Genomic DNA, 20,478 nt, shown 5'->3' with positions numbered 1-20,478 from the left:
CTTAAGATAAATAAGTCTTGGATTAGGTTTTCACCCCAGGAAAGGTGCATCAGCTTCTACTGACAGCACTGAACTCTCTTGGAAATGTCTTAGCTATTGATATAAAACTAGAGATGAAGACTGTAAGAGAGCTGGAGTTACTGCCAGAGCAGCATATTGCTGAGCTTCCTTTGAAGGCTTTCCAAAGACTACTGTTAGTGATTAATTGGCACTTATCAGGTGGTGATGGTGGTGGTGGTGTTTTTTTTTCCTTCCCAGAAGTGAGAGAATTACTGCAAAGAAGGGAATCCTAGGTTTCCATTCTTGGTCTGAAGAATGCGTACTGCTTTTAAAAAAGTTAGTCACCTTTTCTTTGCTCAGTAAAACAGTTTATTTCTTCAGCTGATCTTCAAAGCAGCTGCTGCTTTATTATAGCCTGCCTAATAGAAACTGATAAAAAGAGGTCTTGTGTGTGCTTGGTGTCTTCTTTATGACCAGCCATAAGCTGGATACCTAGCCTTAATGTTGTCTTACTAATTATAAGTCAATCTCAACATCCTTTATTATTTGTAGTTTTAAAAAGTATTTGTAACATTAAAAAGTATGTTTAGAATATTTAAAAATAAGTTCTTTTTTTTAATTATTCCTTCTGACCTGTAAGAAATGAAGCTACTTAGAGAATAGATAAAACTAGGATGTGCAACATGTGCTTTGATTCTTTTTTTACGTTGTGTGTGTGTGTGTGTGTGTCTACATGTATATGGTTAGTGCTGTGGTCACTAGCTTTTGGAATTAGATGAGTTTTGATCTTTACACAACTGTGCGTAGGTATCTCCAAAAGTAATGCCTCCCATTAATTTCTGTGGAAACTACAACAGATAGAAAGAGAACAGTAATACCATTTAATAGATAAATACCATTTAATTGACAGCTACAAAGTGCTATTTTTCGACACCACCGTTAGCTGCGCACTGAGTACAAGACTTGTGTTATAACATCAGACTTCCTGATTGCGGAATATTGGTACTTAGAGATAATCAGCTATTATACATTTGTAGGTGTGAATGATTTACAGCTGTGATAGTATCTCAGAACCAAGCTAGACGGGAATGTTTGCACAACCTACTGTATGCAAAACCTTAATTTCTAGCTAATTGTTGAAGAAAAGTTTCCATAGAAAATCTGTCTAGACTTGGAATCTGATTGTTGTTTTGTTCCTTCTCTCTGAGAGGCTCTTCGGAACAGATAATTTCAAGACTTGAACTTAGAATATAATGTGGTACTTGAATATAAGAACTCTCTCAATTCTGGTATTTCTCAGTTGATTTGACTTTCTTTACCTTTTTCTTTATGATGTCCATAGCTTGTTAGAAAACCACAATAGTCCTACATAATATTAATAGCACTTGAATCAAAGAACATTAAACATGAATTAAGAAAGACGGTAAAATTACACTTTTTAAGCCAGATGAAGAGTTGCTTCAGTATTTGGGGAAATTTGAAAGTTTTTATTGATGGAGAGTTCAGAAGATTTATAGCTGGTGAGCAAAGTCTTAGTCTGTGCAGTAAGTCCTCAGCCCTTTTCTTGGAGGCCACTGGAGCAGAGAGATGGCGTGAAGTTTGGGTTGACTGCACGGCAGTTCTAAGGTTACCCTGGCAGTATGGAGTGAGGAATCCAACTGTAAGCTTTTCCTCCTGTCAGAGTAAGCTGAAAATGTCTTTAATGGAGGGGAATGAAAGAGCTAAAGAATTCTTAACCTCTCTTTCTGACCTAGTAACTAATTCTGAAACCAGTTCATAATGACTGCAGGCTTGGCATGTGTTAGTGTATGAGACACCTTGTGACTGACTAGCTCAGGATCAGTAGTGACAGAATTATCTCAGATTTTTTGCTGGGTGGCTACAACCAGTCACTAAGAGATTCATGGGGCAGATGTCATTGTTAGTGTGATTGGAAGTTGTCTCAGTTTCTGAAGTTCTCAGAAAGGTAGTATGGAACTTGTGGATTAAAAAATATGTTCCTGCTTGTAAAGTGGAAGTTGGTTTATCAGGCCTAAGTAGAAAGGCCTGGTCTTGTATAGCTGAGGAAATCAGAAGTCTTCAGAAAACTCACTTATGGATACCTGAATTTTACCTGCAGGCTTACTCTGTAAGGACACTTCTTACGTATTTTGAAGCAGATCTTCTCCAAATGTTGATGAACTAACTTTCTGTGGAAAGCTTTTTTTTCTTGTAGATAGCATATCTATTTTAATTGAATGTGTTTTAAAATCAAGATCAATGCATTTATTAACTTAAAAATTCATAATTTAAGACAGTATTGTGACATTTTTTTCTTGGATTAAAGTGCAGTTGGCTTCTTGAGTAGATTTTGACAGAGAATGGCAAAATTAGCAGGGCTTTAAAAGTATGCGAACTATGCCATCACTGTGCATTCATATGGAGAGCTTTTTGCACATTTTAATTCTGATGAATAGGTCTTAAAAAGAAACAGAACATGAAACAAAACACACCCACACAAAAAAAGCAAACAAGAGTCTGTAAGTTCCCACTGCATTAATGTAATCTGTTAATTACTCTTCCCTTTATAGCTGTTGATTTTTACATGTGCATGTTTTATAACTACTTCTTTAATGAAGAAAGCAGAGGGAGAAGAAAACTGACACTGAACGTATATAGAATGGTGGCTTTGTAAATAAGATTTTTCTTCTCTGTTTTCCAGATTCAATATTGCATAAACATGGGTGCATTTTTGGATAAGCCAAAAACTGAAAAACATAATGCTCATGGTGCAGGGAATGGCTTGCGTTACGGCCTCAGCAGTATGCAGGGATGGAGAGTGGAAATGGAAGATGCTCACACAGCTGTTGTAGGTATTCCCCATGGCTTAGAGGACTGGTCCTTTTTTGCTGTCTATGATGGTCATGCAGGATCTCGTGTTGCAAATTATTGCTCCACACACTTGCTAGAACACATCACTAACAATGAAGACTTTAGGGCAGCAGAAAAACCTGGATCTGCTCTTGAACCTTCAGTGGAAAATGTCAAGAGTGGAATCAGAACTGGCTTTTTGAAAATTGATGAGTATATGCGCAATTTCTCAGACCTCAGAAATGGGATGGACAGAAGTGGCTCAACAGCAGTGGGAGTTATGATTTCACCTGAGCATGTGTACTTTATCAATTGCGGTGATTCACGTGCTGTTCTCTATAGGAATGGACAAGTCTGTTTTTCAACACAGGATCACAAACCTTGCAACCCGAGGGAGAAAGAGCGAATCCAGAATGCAGGAGGCAGTGTAATGATTCAGCGTGTCAATGGTTCATTGGCAGTTTCTCGAGCTCTGGGGGACTATGACTACAAATGTGTTGATGGTAAAGGCCCTACAGAACAACTTGTTTCTCCAGAGCCTGAGGTTTGTGAAATTTTAAGGGCAGAAGAAGATGAGTTTATCATCTTGGCTTGTGATGGAATCTGGGATGTAATGAGCAACGAAGAGCTCTGTGAATTTGTTAAGTCTAGACTTGAAGTATCAGATGACCTGGAAAAAGTGTGCAATTGGGTAGTGGACACTTGTTTACATAAGGTATGTAACTGTTTTCTCCAAGCAGATGTTCTAATTCTGTCTTCTATTCAGACAGGTGTAATGTTAACAGTCTAATCTTCCTTTTTTCCTTTTTCTTTCCCTCAAACTTCAGTGCCAGTTTGACTGTGTGTCTTTGAAGAATATACAACCTCATCCTCTGAGAGACAATAGCAATTGCAAAAATACAACTTTAGTATAATTTTTGCATATAGATCCAGCTCTAAATTTGTTTCACTTTTTAAAATGATTTTTTCAAAAGGTCTTTAAGAAGGAATCGATTCTGTGACATCTCTCTGATTTTCGTTGCTTTTCTCAGTTGAGCAGTTGCTCTCCTTTGCATAGAGTGTGTGCTTGTACTATCTTTTCTGTACTCAGCTAATTGTGTGAGCTCATATGAAGAAAAACTACTCGGATACAAGAGTTTGCTTGCACTCTTTGAGTTTGTTAGGAGCTATTGCACGTTGGTCTGCGTATCTTCCTTAGATTCACCATTTCCAAGCATGTCTTGAGAAGTGCAGCTTTTACTATTGCATATAAAGGCAATAGACCAAACAGGCAGTTCTGAGAAATTTTAACAATGAAGGGTAAGTAGTTTCTTTCAGTAATGCCGTATGCTGTATAATTGGATTAAATACTTTGGATTTTCTGATCAGGTACTTGTCTAGCCTCATTAATGGCTTGTCCTTTTGGTACACTTTCAGTAAACTGACCTCTGACCTTTTGCTTATTTTTTTTTGAAGTTTTGATCTGTTCAAGGCATGATGAGATTAGAATACAGTCTTGTCTTCAGAAATTGAAGCTATTATATGCTGTTTTAAAATATATTATCTGCTGGAACAGGCTGCCCAGAGAGGTTGTGGATGCTCCGTCCCTAGAGGTGTTCAAGGCCAGATTGGATGGACCCAGGGCAGCCTGGTCTATATTAAATGGGGAGGTTGGTGGCCCTGCACGTGGCAGGGGGGTTGGAGATTCATGATCCTTGAGGTCCCTTCCGACCCTGGCCATTCTGTGATTCTCTTATTCTATGATTCTGTGATATATATATGCTTGATACAGGAAAGGAATGTGGGCATGTGTACTTTTGAAGGAATTTATTATCGTATCAGATTCCTACTTGATTCCCTCAGGAGATCAAGTTATCTTAAAGGATAGGAACTACTTAGTAGGTTGGTGTTGCAGCAACTAAATTTCTGGCTGAGTTTGGATGAGGAGGAGCTATTTAAATTATGATTTCATATTTAGTACAAGAGTAGAGAATCATAAAGGAAAAAAGACAGCTTATATTTCAAACTAGGTTTAGTTTTTATTGAATGTCCTTGTAGGATAATTGGACGCAGATGTGTTTTTATATTTAGCAATGGATTGTAATTTTGAAAAAAGACCAGGAGAGAACTATTGAAGCTTACAAGTGAAGAACTGGCATTCAAGTTGGTACCTGAAAAAGCTCTTGGCTAATAATGCTGTGAGTACAAGATAGTCTGTGAGATCAGATTGACCATGCTAAGTGAATTCTTCTTTTGTAATTTGTCTCTTTTTCTTAAGGTGCAATGTGTGTGACAGAGATGCTTTCTGATAAGCATGCTTTTATGAATGTTCTCAGACTGATGTAAATTACTAGCTGGAGCTAACTATTCCAGTAGTTCAGAATAAATATTCTGCATTTCATTTTCCAACATGATTTTGTTAATTTGGGTTGAGGCTAACGTTAAATGATGGTATAAATGTCTTACCAGTTGTCTTACATCTTTTTCTGTAGTTCTTATTTTGTTCAAAAAGTTGTATTTTTTTAACAACTTACATAAATGCCTGAAGTATTTTCAACTGAAACACTAAATGGAAAGTAGAATGAGTAAAATTCAATTTCAGCGAATAGATTAGTTGAGAGAGAGGTTCTTATTAATCAAAGTTCTGTTGTATTGCAAGGCTTCGTTTTCCCAGTTAGATCTAGAGTACCGTACTTGAAACAAGTGAAAATATGACTGGTGAAGGAAAATCTAAAAAGCTTAACTGTTTGTTTTTTTTCCCTTTGTCACGTAGGGGAGTCGTGATAACATGAGTATTGTACTAGTTTGTCTTTCAAATGCTCCTAAGGTCTCAGATGAGGCAGTGAAAAAAGATGCAGAATTGGATAAGCACTTGGAATCACGGGTTGAAGGTAAGAAATCCATTTTGTTCATTAGAAATACTTTCGTAGCCTTCTTGAGCATGAAAGCAAAGACAAACAAAAGCCCTGTAAGCTGCCATGGTGCTACAATCAGGAAAAACGTCAAGAAAGAAGTTATAAGGCACATGCTTACATGTGTTTTCTTAATGTAAACTTGAGCCTTTCACTTCTGTCTTTACAAGACAGTATGCAACCACTGACCTTGCAGAGGCTTGTGTTATCTAATAAAATAGTGGTATTGTTAATGTTTTGCTTATGAAATATCATTAAAAGGATATTTGTGGTATTTGTTTTGCATCACTGTTTGTGAAAGCTTGGCAGAAAAATGTTCAGTTCTTCATTAAAGGATTCACAGCTGGCAAGTTGTTTGACCACTTCTGTTAAACACAGTTCTGAGTTTATTGTAAAATATCAGTTTTAAAGATAACTTGTGTAAACGTTTACAGATAACTGATCCAAATTCCTTTGAATGAAAGACCTTCATATCATTTTATATCATCCTTTTGGATTCTGAATGCTTGAAATATAAGTGTATGTGTTTGTGAATAAAAGTTGTTTAATCCTGTAGAATTTTCATGGAGGAGTAAACTTTGTCACTAACCTGTTCAGTTATTAATTTCATTAATTTACTGGTTTTACTTATCCCAAGTGTTGAATGCAGCATCTTCCCTTTAGCAGAAACAGTTAAAGGAAAGGTAGCTCAATTGAGAATGAGAGACTAGCACTTGTATATTTTTTCCTTTTCTACCATGTTCTGTCCATGTGTTGGCAGAACTGACATTTGAACAGACTTTCAGACTGCTGTTTCTAATTAAAAATCTTTTTATCATCAGTTAAGGCTGTTCCGAGGTCTGGTGTGATGGTTGTGTGTAGCAGCTTCTAGGTCTGTTTCACTGTTGGTTTACGTAGTGACCCAGATATAGTTGAGTTTGGTAGAATTGACTGAAGTTCATTGTAGATGCTGAAAGTTTGTTTTCATAACACTGATTGTATATTGGGGTAGGCTTTTGTGGGGCAACTCAGGCATGGAAAGAACTATTCCTGGAACAGTTTGTCTTGATGTTACAAATGTGACTGGGCTAATACTGTGAAATAGCATCATTAGAGAGAAATGGTCTAAAGAGGTTTCGAAAACCTTGTTACTATGAATTTTTCAACTTCTGTAACCTCATCAGAAGAGCACTGAGGAAATATCATGTGTTTATGTATAATGTAGCTTATTAACTCAGCTGCTGGATCTGTCACGACAGCACTTTTTCTGAAGAGCGTGCTGGCTGAGGAAGGAAGTTGAGAGGATTTGAATCCTTTGACTTCTTTCAAGACTGGATTAGAGTGTTCTTGATTACTACTCTATTCAGTTTTAACTATACTTTATAGAGGTGGTCTCTGTTTGGACAGTGAGTTATGCAGCTGCCTTAGATGTGTTTGTGCTAGGTGTTGAGTGACTGCTGTATTGCAGTACTGCTGTCTTATTGGTGCTTTTGTGTTCCTAATGAGAAGTGCAATATCAGCAGTCTGCAGAACTGTTCAGCAATGGTCCATGAGACTTCAAACTTAGGACTTAAGATTTTTGAGACTTCGGTGCCTTCCTACTGTTTCTGACCTGCAATCTTGGGACTGTAACAAGGTCTCTGTGACATAGATCAGGTCTCTGGAGGGTGTCTGCCTGAGCTTGAACATTTTTATTTTTTTTTTTAAAAGAAAGCATGCCTAACAAAATTTTTTTCGACCTGGTTCCTGAATCTTTGTTGGCAGCCAGGCATGGAGTCTATAATCTGTAGAGGTAAAATGCTAATTTCCTTCTACTAAAAGTCAAAAGCGTTTGATTAGGATTACTAATACAGGACTCCAGAGCTATCACATGGGTAATAGATTCTACCCTTGTTTTTCATGTTGGTTTTATTAAAATCTGAGACCCGCTGGCTTTTCAATACTCTGTAATGGGTAGATATGTAAAGGACTGATTGGACCTACTTATTAGAAAATAGTTCATATTCAGATAAGTAGGACTGAGTATGAATGAGAAGTAATCCTGCACTTTAGATCCAAGGAGTTCAGGAAAATTGTGTGTGTACGTATCAGAGCAAACAGTGACACAAATAGAACAAAAACAAATGAAGAACGCTACAGCTCACTCATAACTTTTCATAACACTAATTCAGTGTAGAATGCAACAGTTTGCTTAAAAATGTCTGCTGTCATTGTAACCTGATGGCCATGGATGCCTGTCAGTTTTGCCACTTAGGAACAAGGATTCTTTGATACTAGCTTTAATGCTATAAATGACATTTACTGTAGAGATTGTATTTAATTTTCATCTCAGAGAAACAACTGTACTCGTGTTCTTTGTCTAGGTAAGATTTTATTAGTCGTACGTAACCAAACGAGGTACACTTAGAATTATTTTTTTTCTTGTTTATGTTCCAGGTATGTAGACAGTTGATGTAAGAAACCTTAATCTTTGAAAATCTATGAGAAGACCTTCAGGCCATAACATAGTTACCTTTGAATGTGCTGGTGTTGTGTATGGTTTCTTCCTCCCCGTTCCACATGTGGTTTAGATGGGATCTAAATTGAAATGGCTTCTATATTTCTTTTTTCTTTTGAGATCATTGAGATCTAATGGTCACTTCAAATGTGACCTTTAGACGCATTTCTCAGACCTTGGCTTACATCCCAGACTTTCTTGATGATTCTAGTTAAGATAAATAACTATTATCTTCCTGTGTCTGAACAAGAGTACACGAGCTGTTAATAGGCTCTGGGTGAGAGCCAGGAGCAGTTACCTTTGCTGTCAGCAGTTAGGTGTGCACATGGTGCTTATGGAGTTAGCATTCCTGACTTGTTGGTGGCTCCTCTCTCAATTTGCAGATGGTTGAAAAATACTTAGGACTACAGTGTATTTTGTTGCTTTTGTGAGTAAATGATAAGATTAATAGTAAAGCTATTAAGTAACTTCAAGTTAGATCATCTGAATGAACTGTGGAAATGATGTAGGAAGCACTGTTTACTAATAATTAGGCATTACTGTTACATGGTAGAGTTACTGCTCTGATGATCAAAAAAAGTCTTAGCAGAGATGTATTTTAACCACGTTGTCACATGTAACTAATATTATACACACCAAACATAAGATGGAGACTTTGGAATCTGAATTCATGCAGAGCCATTCTGAATGTAGTTTGAAATGATAGTTCAGCATTAGTAGTCAATAGAAATTAGAAGTCATAGAAATTGCTTTGAGGACTGAATTTCTGTTGCTTCAGCTATTCTTGATTGTTTCTCTTACTTGAGTTCCCTGCGTTATTCTGTGTTCAGCTGATTGGACAGAATGCAAGATCTTCAAACGTTAAGTATTTAGCAAGGAAGAGTGCTAGTATATTTGAGGGAGTTCTATCAAGAATCACAGAAAGGAAAGGGAGCAGCCTGGAAAAATTTGAAATTGTTACCTCTACCTTTTCTAAAATAATTATTTGCATTCTTAAATTCTACAAAATTGTCATTTTGACATAGTCTCTTTAATAGGAAAAAAAAGCTATTAAACTATGGGGTTTTTTTGTGTTATATTTGTGCCTTGAGTATTATTAGTCCATAAAAGTTGTAGAGAAGCTTGAACAAAACACTACAAACAACCAAATTGCATAGTGGAGAATCATTTAGAAAGAAGTTGGATTCCTAAAAAATAAATAAATAAAATGCCAGTCCTCTTTCAAGGTTCACATAGTGAGCAGAAGTGTTTTTCACTGAAAGAAAAAAGAACTAAAGCATTAGAATAGTTAGGAAAAATATGTAAGGTATGAATATCTTATCAGTGGGTGGGTGTTCTTCATGAATGTACACAGTTCAACACAGTATTTTTCTGTTCCCTATTGATTCTTAGATTTCAAGCTGATGGAACTATCCCATCAAAGCCTTAAAACAGCAGGTTTTTCTCTGCTCTGATACAGGCATTTTCAGGTTTGGCTTAGAGTAAAAGGCGTTGTTTGAGGAATGCTTTCCTTGGTTTTGTTTGATGGCTTTCATATATATATACGTATATCTATCTGTGCTCAAAAGCAGTTAAATACTTGCATATATAATTTTTGTAGTCTGTTTATACACATGTATAAACATGTGTATAGGATGCTGAGATCATGTGCATTGATAAAATGTTAATAGTTCTGTCCAGTCTTTGCAGAGTTATCAAAACAAACAAAAAACCTTTAAAATAAGACCAGGAGATCTTTTTGAGACTTATAATGAAAGAACTATGTGCTAAAGCTGTTCTGCTAACTTGGTTCTTTTATGTCAATGGTGTGTGCGTAATTGCATTCCTAAGTTGTAAGTTTCAAAGGGTGTTTTGAAGTACTTGATAACTTGTTATCAAGTAACTTATGACAATGGCTTGTTCTGAGTTGCTTACTTGGTTAATTTCCAAAGTGATGCAAGTGTGTTGGGTGGTAAAGTTGTGCTAGGTCAACCTTTTCTCACTGTCTTACTGTCACTTTCAAGTGCTATTTTCTGTTTTGTTTTCATCTGTTTTTTTAGAGATCCACAGATGGCTCACAGTAAGAGAATACTAGGCACAGAAGTTGATACTCTGATATGTTTTGATTTATTTTAGAGGATGTATCAGACATGGAGATTTAAAAAAAGACAAAGGGGAGGAAAAAAACAGCCAGCCTTTCAAATCATAAATAGGGGCACTTGCTCAATGTAAACTTATAGCTTTAATTGACTTGACTTTAACTGACTTGACTACTCAGTTAATTTTGTTGGTTAGTGCATTTTATGTGTGTGGAGTATACACTATATATAACTGTCCTGCAGCACTGGATCAGTGTAGAACAGTGAATTCCTTCCTATGTCATTATCATGGATCTAGAGGTAAATGAAGTGTTGAGATGTAAAAGGCAGTTGTAGTTCTGTCTGGTTGGGGATGTAGTCTTTGAGGAAAAATATGCATTTGTATAAAACTCCCTTAAGGATAGAGAGACCTTACAGAAAGATCTTAATAAATTGGACTGCTGGGCAGTCATGAATCAAGTTTAACTTGAGCAAGTGCCAGGTAGGGCACTTGGGATGGAGCAACCATGGATATTTGTATAGAATGGTGTGCAAGAGGCTAGAGAAAAGGGATCTGTGGGTTCTGATAGGCAGCAAGTTGCCCTGGCCACACAAAGGGCCAACTGTGCCCTTGGGTGTCCCAGGCCCAGTACTGCCACTGGGCAAGGGGAGGGGTGGTCCAGCTGTGCTCTGTGCTGCGTGGCCTCACCTCCAGCAACGGGTGCAGCTTTGGGTAGTACAGTGTAAGGGCATAAAGCTATTAGAGAGTATCCAAAGGAGGGCTACAGAGATGGTGAAGTGTCTTGGAGGGCAAGGCACATGAGGAGCAGCTGAACTTACTGTGTTTGCTAAGGAGCTGAGAGGAAGCCTCGTGGCAGCTGCAGCTCCTCACAGGGAGCCGAGGGCAGCGCTGAGCTCTGCTGTGTGTGACAACAACAGGGCCCAAAGAACAGCATGGACCTGTGTCAGGGGAGGGGCAGCTGGGGGTTAGAGACAAGGTCTGCATCAGAGGGCAGTGGGCATGGAACAGACTGCCCAGGGCAGTGGGCACAGTCCCGAGCTCAAGGAGCATCTGAACAGTACTCTCAGAAATAATGTTTGAATTTTGGGATTGGACTTGGTGATACTTATGTGTCTCTTCCAACTCAAGATATTCTGTGAATCTGGAAACTAGAATGACTTTTCGTTGAAACTTTCTATAGGCTTATGTCTGTGTCAAAAGAGCTTTGTCAAAAGTATTTTAGGAATAAAGTAGTAGACTTGCTTTGTAGTGAACTCCAATGGATTTCAGTATATGATAGCATCAGGAAATAATTCTTCAGGTGTCTAGTTTATGCTAGCAATAGAAATGAAAAAGATCCTGCAGACATGTTTTGCATATTCAGGGTAAAAAAAAAAAAAAACACAAGAAATTGCAGAGTTACTCTCAACATCGTTGAAAAGGTGAAAACCTTGTAAATGCATGTAAATTTGTTTTCTTTCTCTTGCAATCCTTATCAAACTAATGAGTGCTGCCTTTTAAGTAATGCCTCCTATTTTGCAGTGTTGGCCCATGTTATGTCAAAGATGGATGTTGGTGGTACAGCAGTAGAGGTTGAACCTTCCCAGCAGTATAGCCTTATATTTTGTTGCTGTGTGACAGATGTCAGCAGAGGGGCAGTCTGACAAGATAGCATCTGACATGGAAGTGCATATGAAGCAAGGGTGTGTCACTGAATTTCTCCATGCGGAAAAAAATGGCACCCATTGATATTCACTGATGCTTGCTGAACATTTATGGAAGCCAAACAGAGGATGTGAGCACAGTGAGGCGTTGGGTGATGCATTTCAGCAGTAGCAGCACTGACTGTGGGTCGCCTTCGCTGGTGCAGCTTTTTGCAAGCACGGCATGTGGACTCTTATTTATCACTGGTGAAAGTGCAAAGCTGATGGTGGTGACTATGTTGAAAATGTTGTTCAGTCTCTGAGAATCTGCTCTATCAAATAATACTGTTGTGCTCTTTGTATCAGCTGTGGTTTACATGGAAATAAATAGAAGGCATTAGTTACAAAGTGACCTATGTATGCATTAGTTAAGGTGTAGAGCAAAAAGGCTGTTCTTAGTCATTTGCTTGATTCTTGTTATGGTGAAACTACTCATCCTTGTATTAGAAAAAGAAAAAGGAACCTGTCTCTTCACCATAGTTTCTAATTGGGCAACCTCTGAAAATGGAAAGAAGGTGCTTTTAGTTATTAAAGAGCTTCCTAAGAAGTGGTTTCATAGCATTAAGTAGAAGATTTTAATGCTAAGAAATCATGATAATCCTCAGTCGTGGCTGCTTTAATTGCCTTTTAAAAGCTTCAAAAATCTTGAGCTTCCATTAATATTTGGAAATCGCTTGCTTCATTATTCTTGTTATGTGTCTACTTGAGTATGTTTGGAACCAGACACAGTCTTTCTTTATGTAAGTAAGACATTTCCTATCAGATATGACTCAGAAGCATTTATATTATACTGATACCATCTACTCATTAGGTAGTACTGCACAAAGGGACAGAATCTGAGGGGTCTTGTGGCTGATGTCTGTGGATGTATTTGGATGAAATGTTCCAAGTCTTAAGATTTTTGTAGTCAAGTACACGTGCTTAGCTGTCATTTTGTTTGCTGGCTGTGCTTCATTCTTACTGAGTGTATGAATCTTAATATACATGAGGTTTGGTGGAAGGATGTTAAATCTCATTTAGTAGTATATCCAACTCATTCATTGCAAAGATTTTGTGATGTTGATCTAAAGTTGCAGATTAAAAGCATAGTTGCCTTATTTCTTATCAATAGTGAAGCTGTTCTAAAAGTAGGATTAACTTTGGTGGACTTGGCCACAGATTTCCTTGATGCAGAATGAGCAAGTGCGTTGCAAGCTGGCACATCACTTACTTTGTAGATACATAGTAGTCATCAAGAGATATTTAAATACCAAGGAACTTAGAGTACAGTATTTAAAGTAGGTCATGTGCTTCACTAATTTCAGAAATTGAAGTTGTTGCTTCTGCTGACTTGAGCAAATTGAGCATCTGTAAGTGGAGAATAATCGATTGTAAGAAGCATAAGTGGTTTGTTTAGCTGTGGATAGTAGCCAAGATACAGACTGTTCTAGGTAAGAGTTCTATGTTTAGACATGAAACTTAAGAAGAAAAAAATTGCCTAGAATATTGTGCTAAAAAACTCAAATGCATGTCTGCAGAAAGTAGCAATTCATTCCTTAATCTGGATGATTCTCAGGATAAAAATGTCACCCACTGACGTTTGTTGATATTTGCTGAATGTTTACAGAGACCAAACAGTGGTGTGAGCACAGTGAGGGGGTGGGTGGTGCGTTTCAGCAGGGGTGACAGCAGCATGGAAGATAACCCACGTTCCAGACGGCCATGCAGATGTTTGTGAGTGCAGCATGCAGGCTCCTTCTTGTTTGTCACTGGTGAAAATGCATAGCTAATGGTGTTGACTGTGTTGAGGAAGGGTGATTTGTAGCTGAGAATTTGCTCTGTCAAGTAGTGTTCTTATCCTCTTTGTAGTTGTTTTATTTCCATGGAAACTACATAGGAGGCATTACTTCTGGAGTGACCTGTGTACTTCTGCTTGGAAAATGGAATAGCATACTATCAGTTATCTGTTGTGTCAGTGCTAGGAGTGATGATGGTCCATTATACTTGTCTGGCATAATTGCTTGATGGTCCTAGTTTTATACAGGAGAGTCAGAACTCTGACAATACACAGTGCTATACCGTGAGGGTTGACAGTGAATTCCAGTTGGCTTTTTGGCATTTAACTTCTGAGTATGTGTTGCAGTGCAATAGGAAGTTAATTGAAACTGGCTTCTAGCTGTCACTTCCTAGTGTGAAACTAGCTTCCTAGCTGCTGTCCCCAGGATATTTTTTGCAGTTCGTAGTCTGCTTCAGAGTCTTTGACAGAGATTTGCAAGAAGCGTGAATGGAAATACAGGCTGTAGGTTTGAATACCTTTATTCAATCATACAAATATAGCTTACTTTAAAAGTTTAAAAACAAACACAAACCAGCAACCAGCAACAACAACAAAAACCCACGTCGTTTACATGCAACACTTCATATTGGTAAAGGTCTGGTAAAGTAGTAGTGTCTTGTACATTAGTGTCTTAAGGAATGGTTGGTGTAAATTCAGTAACCTAAGGACTTTCTTCTGTTTTTAAAATAGAAATTATGGAGAAATCAGGTGAAGAAGGAATGCCTGATCTTGCTCATGTTATTCGTATTTTATCTGCGGAGAATATTCCTAATTTACCACCAGGAGGTGGTTTAGCTGGCAAGTAAGTACTGTACTGGAATTGCTTGAACTATTTCACTGCAACAGATTTTGCTTCAAGTTGGTTCTGCTGTGAGAAGTTCTCTAACCAATACTTAATTTACTGTGGGTTAAGATATCTTTGAGGGCTTGTCAAATCCTTGCATCTGTGGGATCTGATTGACTTTGCTTACCTGATACATCTTCCAGGGCATGTTGGTGGGCATGCTGAATTAAGCGTGGAGTTTCCTTCTTGACAAACTCTGACTGTGCAGCTGGAACTTCTGAAGGTGTAAAGTGATAAAGCATGGGGAGGAGAAGATGAGAACGTTTTGCCTTGCCCAGTCTTTACAAATTATGAGTTAGCGTTAATTTCCTACATTATATGGAAAATGTGCAAAGACACCAAGAATAGGCTTCATCTTAAGAGACAGGCTAAAGGTAGAACATGTAAATGTTCTGAAATAGTTAATTGTTATACTCAAACTTCCAAGTTCGCTTTTGAAGCACTTGTGAACTCTCTTATTATTATGCTCATGCTTTTAAAAACTTCTCTTTTTTAGGCGTAATATTATTGAAGCTGTGTACAGTAGACTGAATCCACACAGAGAGACTGAGGGGGTAAGTTTCCCTTTTGATTGCTCATTTGTTAATGGGAACATCAAGCTGGTGTCATACACTAAGCAAAATCGTACATCACTGCTGATAAGATCATACAAAAATGTATTGGAGCACAGAGTTTCATTTTGAGCTTGTTTCGAATGCATCCGATTGAAAAGAATTTTTACCTTGAGGATATCAAACTAGCTGATTAATACTTTTTTAGTCAAGCCTGTGAGGCAACAGTGTAGGATTGTGTGTTTTTTTTTTAAAGATAGTTTATTACTGTTGAATTATCATATTCATTTTTCATAGAGTGTAGAAAATTTTGGAACACTGATAACAAGACTAATACTGCTTTTGGGATAGCTAAGGAAAATATATACTGTGTGTGCAGTGGCCTAAGAACAGTTTAAATTGCTTTCTGTTTTCAGTTCTGATTTCTGAAAAGATTTGTATTTGCCCCGTTCCTAGTAGATTGTTTAGAATATTTATGTGGCAATATGGTTTGTGGTAACTTCAAACCTGTTTTTTGGGTTCTTCATAATGTAGTATAGAAAGTAATTCATAACAGTTGTAGTTAAACTTGTTGAAAAAACATTTGGGGGATTGCTTGAAGAACAATTGGTACTTTGTAAAGGATTTGAAAAGGTCACTGTTGTTACACCTGCTGTCTTCTGTACAGTTTCTGTGAATCAATGTGTGAAGATAGAATAAGTCTTCTAGTAAATTCTTCATCAGATTTTTTTCTTCCTCTTTCTCTGGAGGTGGCCACAAGATCCTCAGTCATGTGGTCATTACAGGCAGTGGTGTTGGAGAGGAGTCATCTTTATAGTAAAATCCTTTGAAATGGGTTATTGCATATTCACAGTCTCAAGGTGCACAACATTACTAGTTATCTTTGTGAATTTCCTAGCATTTTATTCTTTGACTACAGATTTTTGGTTTATTTATTCTCTAAGTTACAAAGTTTTTTTGTAGCATCTCTGTTTTGTTAAAGAACAAATACAGAAGAAATCTTTTTTTTTTTTTCATTAGAATTCACTTTTTTGTTGTTACTGTTCAAAATGGATGACAAGTATAGGTTTCTCTTTTAAGCTGTATCAAACTGTGCAACAGTACCCCCAGAGCAAGCTAAGCAGTGGTTCTACTGTTTGGCTGGCTGTCTTAGGATAATTGCAAAGTGTTCTTTTTTTCAGCTTCTTTAGTTCTTCAGAAAACTGTGTGCTACTGCTGTGCATATTTAGCCTTAATATTGTAATGTTGTTCCTGCTTGGGAGGGAAAGTTATTCACCAAAGTTCTTTTTTGTTTCATCTGATTTTGTTGTGATTTCTTAAAGTAAAGTTTATATAATGATGACTTTGTGGAAATGTTAGTTGCCATAGTGATTTTGTGATGCATGTTTTCATAGTTCAAATTTAGTCCTAAATAGTCACGTATGTTTTCTGAGAGTCCTACTATGGAGGACAGCATCTTTTTTTGTATGTTGACTCCCCCCGGGAAATTTTTTCACATCTGTTACAATTTAATAAAATGAGGTAACTGAAGTAAACATGAAAGTTACGTCCTCAGAATGGAATATAGCTTTGGCACTGATTATCTTTAACAATCACTGTGTATTTGTTTGGAGTCTTTAATTTGGTTTCTTAAATGTGAAATCATCTTCTGTTGCTGCTGAGTGAAAATTTCAGCAACGATATGAATGATGTACTTTAGAAACACTACACTGGATGAAATTGCAGATACCATTTTCCAGTCAGTGCATTTTTATTTTGGTCGTAAGATATTCTGGTCCAGAGTAGTTTGGGAGGAGGATGCTGCCACTTGGTGAAGGCTACAATTCCTGTTTGTACTGTCTGAGCAAGAAGGAATCGTTTATCTTGCTGTCTTTGAGAGTGGGACCAACCCATCTCCAGTGTGACAGAAACACAACTGCTATGATTGTCTTATTCAGTCCTTGGTTCTAGGTATCAGGTAGAGGTCCCTTAGTATCTAAACTGGCTGTTTAAGGAGGGAGCAAAAAAGGGAAGGAAGCTGTAGAGTTATGCAACGCCTTTGTATTGTGATAATGTTGCTACACATCTTATTTAAACAGGAAGAGAAGGTAGGAAGGAAACATGCAGCACCGTACCAATGATGAAAGACTGGGATCTAAGTAATGCTTCTGTATGAAGCAAGAGTAGTTCTTAATATTCCTAATTCTTAATACTAAAAATTACAAACTGGAGATAAAAGCTTTGAGTCTTCAGAGCATGAAGGTGCACTGACTTAAGCTTGAGGACCGTACTTTGTGTGTATCTAATAGCATACTTATCTGTTAGAGTGCGGGTGTAATGCTTAAGTCTGCTGGAACTAGCACCCATCTTAATCTGGTGATTTTTATATTAGGGCAGAAACTTTTTTCTTACCTTTACAAGAAATGAAGCACTTGTTAAAATACTGGTGCATTCAAGTAAACATTAAGAAAGGAAAAAACTAATCCAGAATGTGTGCAGTTTAAAAATATGGCTTCCTTGTGAAGCGTTTACTTTTCAGTGTTGAACAATTTCAGCTAATGACCCGATGTTATAATAGCTTGACAAATAAGTCATTAGAAAGTATATAAATCAAAACTGAGATATCTTTTTCTAGATCAGGTTTCTTTTAAGCTTGTACTACACAGATACCCATTAGTATTGTGCTTGGCTTAGGCTTGTTTCTGCCACAGGAGCTTGTGATACATGTGAAGAACTGAAAGAAGCTATTCCATGAATGTTCTGTTCTGTTTATCTTGTGAGAATCTTTAACATAAGTAGGTATTGTGTAGAGTGAGTGACTAATGAGAATAAAGAATCATTACTGTGGCAGCGTTCAGAGATTGCAGCTTTGCTTCAGGGTTTAGCAGTCATTAGAAATTTTACCCACTGTGCAAGTATTGGACAGATTTGGGGGCTGAAGAGAGCCTTCCATTGGGCTTGCAACCAGCAACTCCGCTGGTTTTTCAGCTAAGAGGCTTCTGATACAGCTGTGGTGACTTGTACTCTTGACTTCATGTGAAATCATAGAAATTTCTTACATAGTTTATGCTCCTACTGCCTGGTGCAGTTAGGCTGCTTGGAGGTATGTGTAATTTAGAAATGAGAAGTAACTTTAGAAAGTTACTGACTGTGCCAGGAGTTTCATTGACCTTTTTTTGAAGCCAGCTTTGTGTTTGAGTACCTTGCCTGACATAAGTTGTTTCTTTCTGGCTTTTATTTTACTTTCTGGCACTTTGTTGAAGCAAATGATGTTATTAAGGGCTGTGACAGATTGCTTTTAAAAATGCCAAAATGCCAAAAATTTACATGCTTAAACACTGTAAATTTAGTGTTACTAATATATAGTAGGCTTTTATATACTAATAATCTAAATGTGTGTAACTTGTGTAAGAATTTAATGCTTGTGTTAAATACAGCTGTACTGATGCACTAAGTCCAGTTAGAACATGAAGGAAGACAAGTGCTAACTTACACAGTTGTCTTATCTTAGCTTTCAGAGAATTTAGGGGACCTGTTCTAGCCAGGCATCATTAGCAAGAAATATACGTAGTAATGTATCCATATTGCAAGATACATAGAAGAGATGGTTTCTATCCTACTGTCATATGAGGAGGTTTTTGTCCTCAGGTGCTGAGGGAGATGTGGTAAGTGCAAAGGAGATCAACATCAGGCATGTTACACACAAGTGAAAATACTAAGCTCAGTCTCCCAAAAGAACTATGAAAAATCAGAGTATTGTGAAATTAGTGCTTGTTTGCTAATGTCAACCTTGGAGCAGAACTGAGGAATTACACAATTTAGATATTCTCCAAACATTCAAAAGAAATAATTCCTCATCTATACGGCCTTATTTAATAATAGCTAGATAGATACATTTAACTTTTTTTCTGTGAAAATCTAAGAAATTGAATATATCTGTAGTTTCATCGTGGTACTCTGATTTTTCATCAACTTGGTGAGTCTCAATGCACTAGAAATACCTTCTTTAATTTGTTTCTCCTCAATGGGCTCTTGAAGATTTCTCTGACTGTGAAAACGCTAGCACATGAGAGCTGCAGCATGTGAAACAGACCAGAAAAACACAGTGGAACTACATCTCTACTTAGGAAATAAATTAGGCTTAGAATGGCATTATACACAGCAATGCCCATTTTTTTGCTGAAATTGACCCCTTTTAACTTACACGTTGCTAATCATTCTTAGTGCTTGTATTCTAGTAACAGTGCAGAATCAAAAACTCTTCTTGAACCCCAGATACTGTCTTAGCACTGTTGTTAAGTTGTAAATGAGCAACTGCAATACTTTGTTCAGTTTGTGAAGCTTTTGGACTAGATAACAATAAAATGAGGTCAGCATTTTGCCTCCGTTGCAAAATCTGCCAGCTTTGAGTGATCTAGTTCCATTTGTCTAGTTTGATAACCTGCTAGATATTAATAATTGAGAATGTGCTATTCCCTTAAAGTGACACCACTGCTTTTAGCACTTGGAAGTTTAAACATGTGGCAGATGTACAAGTCCATTGCAGAAAGCAGAGACCCACAGCAGTGACAGACTTTTCATTGAAGGCCTGTAGCCAAATAGGTGCTTTGCGGAAGAGACCTATAATCTTTAATCAGTGCTTGTTATTTAGTTGTTGTTGGGTTTTTTTGGCTGTATGTTGCTAAATTTGACTTTCAATGTCTGTTCCACTGGTTAATTTTTCCGTGTAATACACATATCTCACATCTGCCCAAAGCACTATCTTGCATTCTTCAGACACCCCCATTCCCAGTGCTATAAGTAGCTGATTGGTTTTTTTTTTTCTTGGCACCATCAGGCATGCAAAAAACAGTCTTTAACATAGGATTGTTTTCAAGTTTGGAGCATTTATTTTGATGTGATGCTTCAGTTAAACTGTTTGCAATAAGGAGGAGTTGCCTATTCTTTTTAGTATGTTTTTCACAGAACTGCCTTGCCATTGGCTGTGAGAAATACACAATTAAAGATATTGACCTGTTGGCTAAAGAAGCTTAAATATTCACATTTTGTACTGTCTGACAGCTGATCACAGTTGTGGAGAACGTCAAACTGTGTGCACGGGGAGACAGTCTGAATAAAGTTTACTGGGAGGAGGTAGCATTTGACACTGTCCAGCTCAAAGCAAATTGAAATGGTTGACAATGCTGTTCTGAAAAGTATCACTTTTTAATTGTTGTATAAAATGAACGTGTTCTGAGATGTTGCTTATAAGGTGGGGTTTTTTTGTACTCGTGTTAGAATGAAGCTGATGTTTTTTTCAGTCAGAAAAAG

General features: G+C 37.3%; 1 protein-coding gene across 8 annotated transcripts in view; it reads left to right on the top strand.

The window, feature by feature from the left end:
- Positions 1-20,478, top strand: part of PPM1B (protein phosphatase, Mg2+/Mn2+ dependent 1B) — a 53,858-nt gene that overhangs the window by 28,698 nt on the left and 4,682 nt on the right. For 6 of the 8 annotated variants that reach the window (XM_052689883.1, XM_052689892.1, XM_052689850.1 and 3 more), the window contains 4 exons: positions 2,702-3,565; positions 5,603-5,720; positions 14,485-14,596; positions 15,135-15,192. In XM_052689883.1, coding sequence (XP_052545843.1) covers positions 2,720-3,565; positions 5,603-5,720; positions 14,485-14,596; positions 15,135-15,192 — 1,134 coding nt within the window. In that variant the 5' untranslated portion in view covers positions 2,702-2,719. Of the gene's footprint in view, positions 1-2,701; positions 3,566-4,546; positions 5,028-5,602; positions 5,721-14,484; positions 14,597-15,134; positions 15,193-20,478 lie in introns of those variants that run through there. The other 2 variants (XM_052689898.1, XM_052689906.1) reach the window with 2 other exon arrangements.

This window comes from Tympanuchus pallidicinctus, unplaced genomic scaffold (genome assembly GCF_026119805.1).
Source record: "Tympanuchus pallidicinctus isolate F22 unplaced genomic scaffold, pur_lepc_1.0 scaffold1, whole genome shotgun sequence".
NCBI lineage: Eukaryota > Metazoa > Chordata > Aves > Galliformes > Phasianidae > Tympanuchus > Tympanuchus pallidicinctus.
The sequence above is the reverse complement of the archived record's forward strand: the minus strand, read 5'-3'. Positions and strand labels throughout refer to the sequence as shown.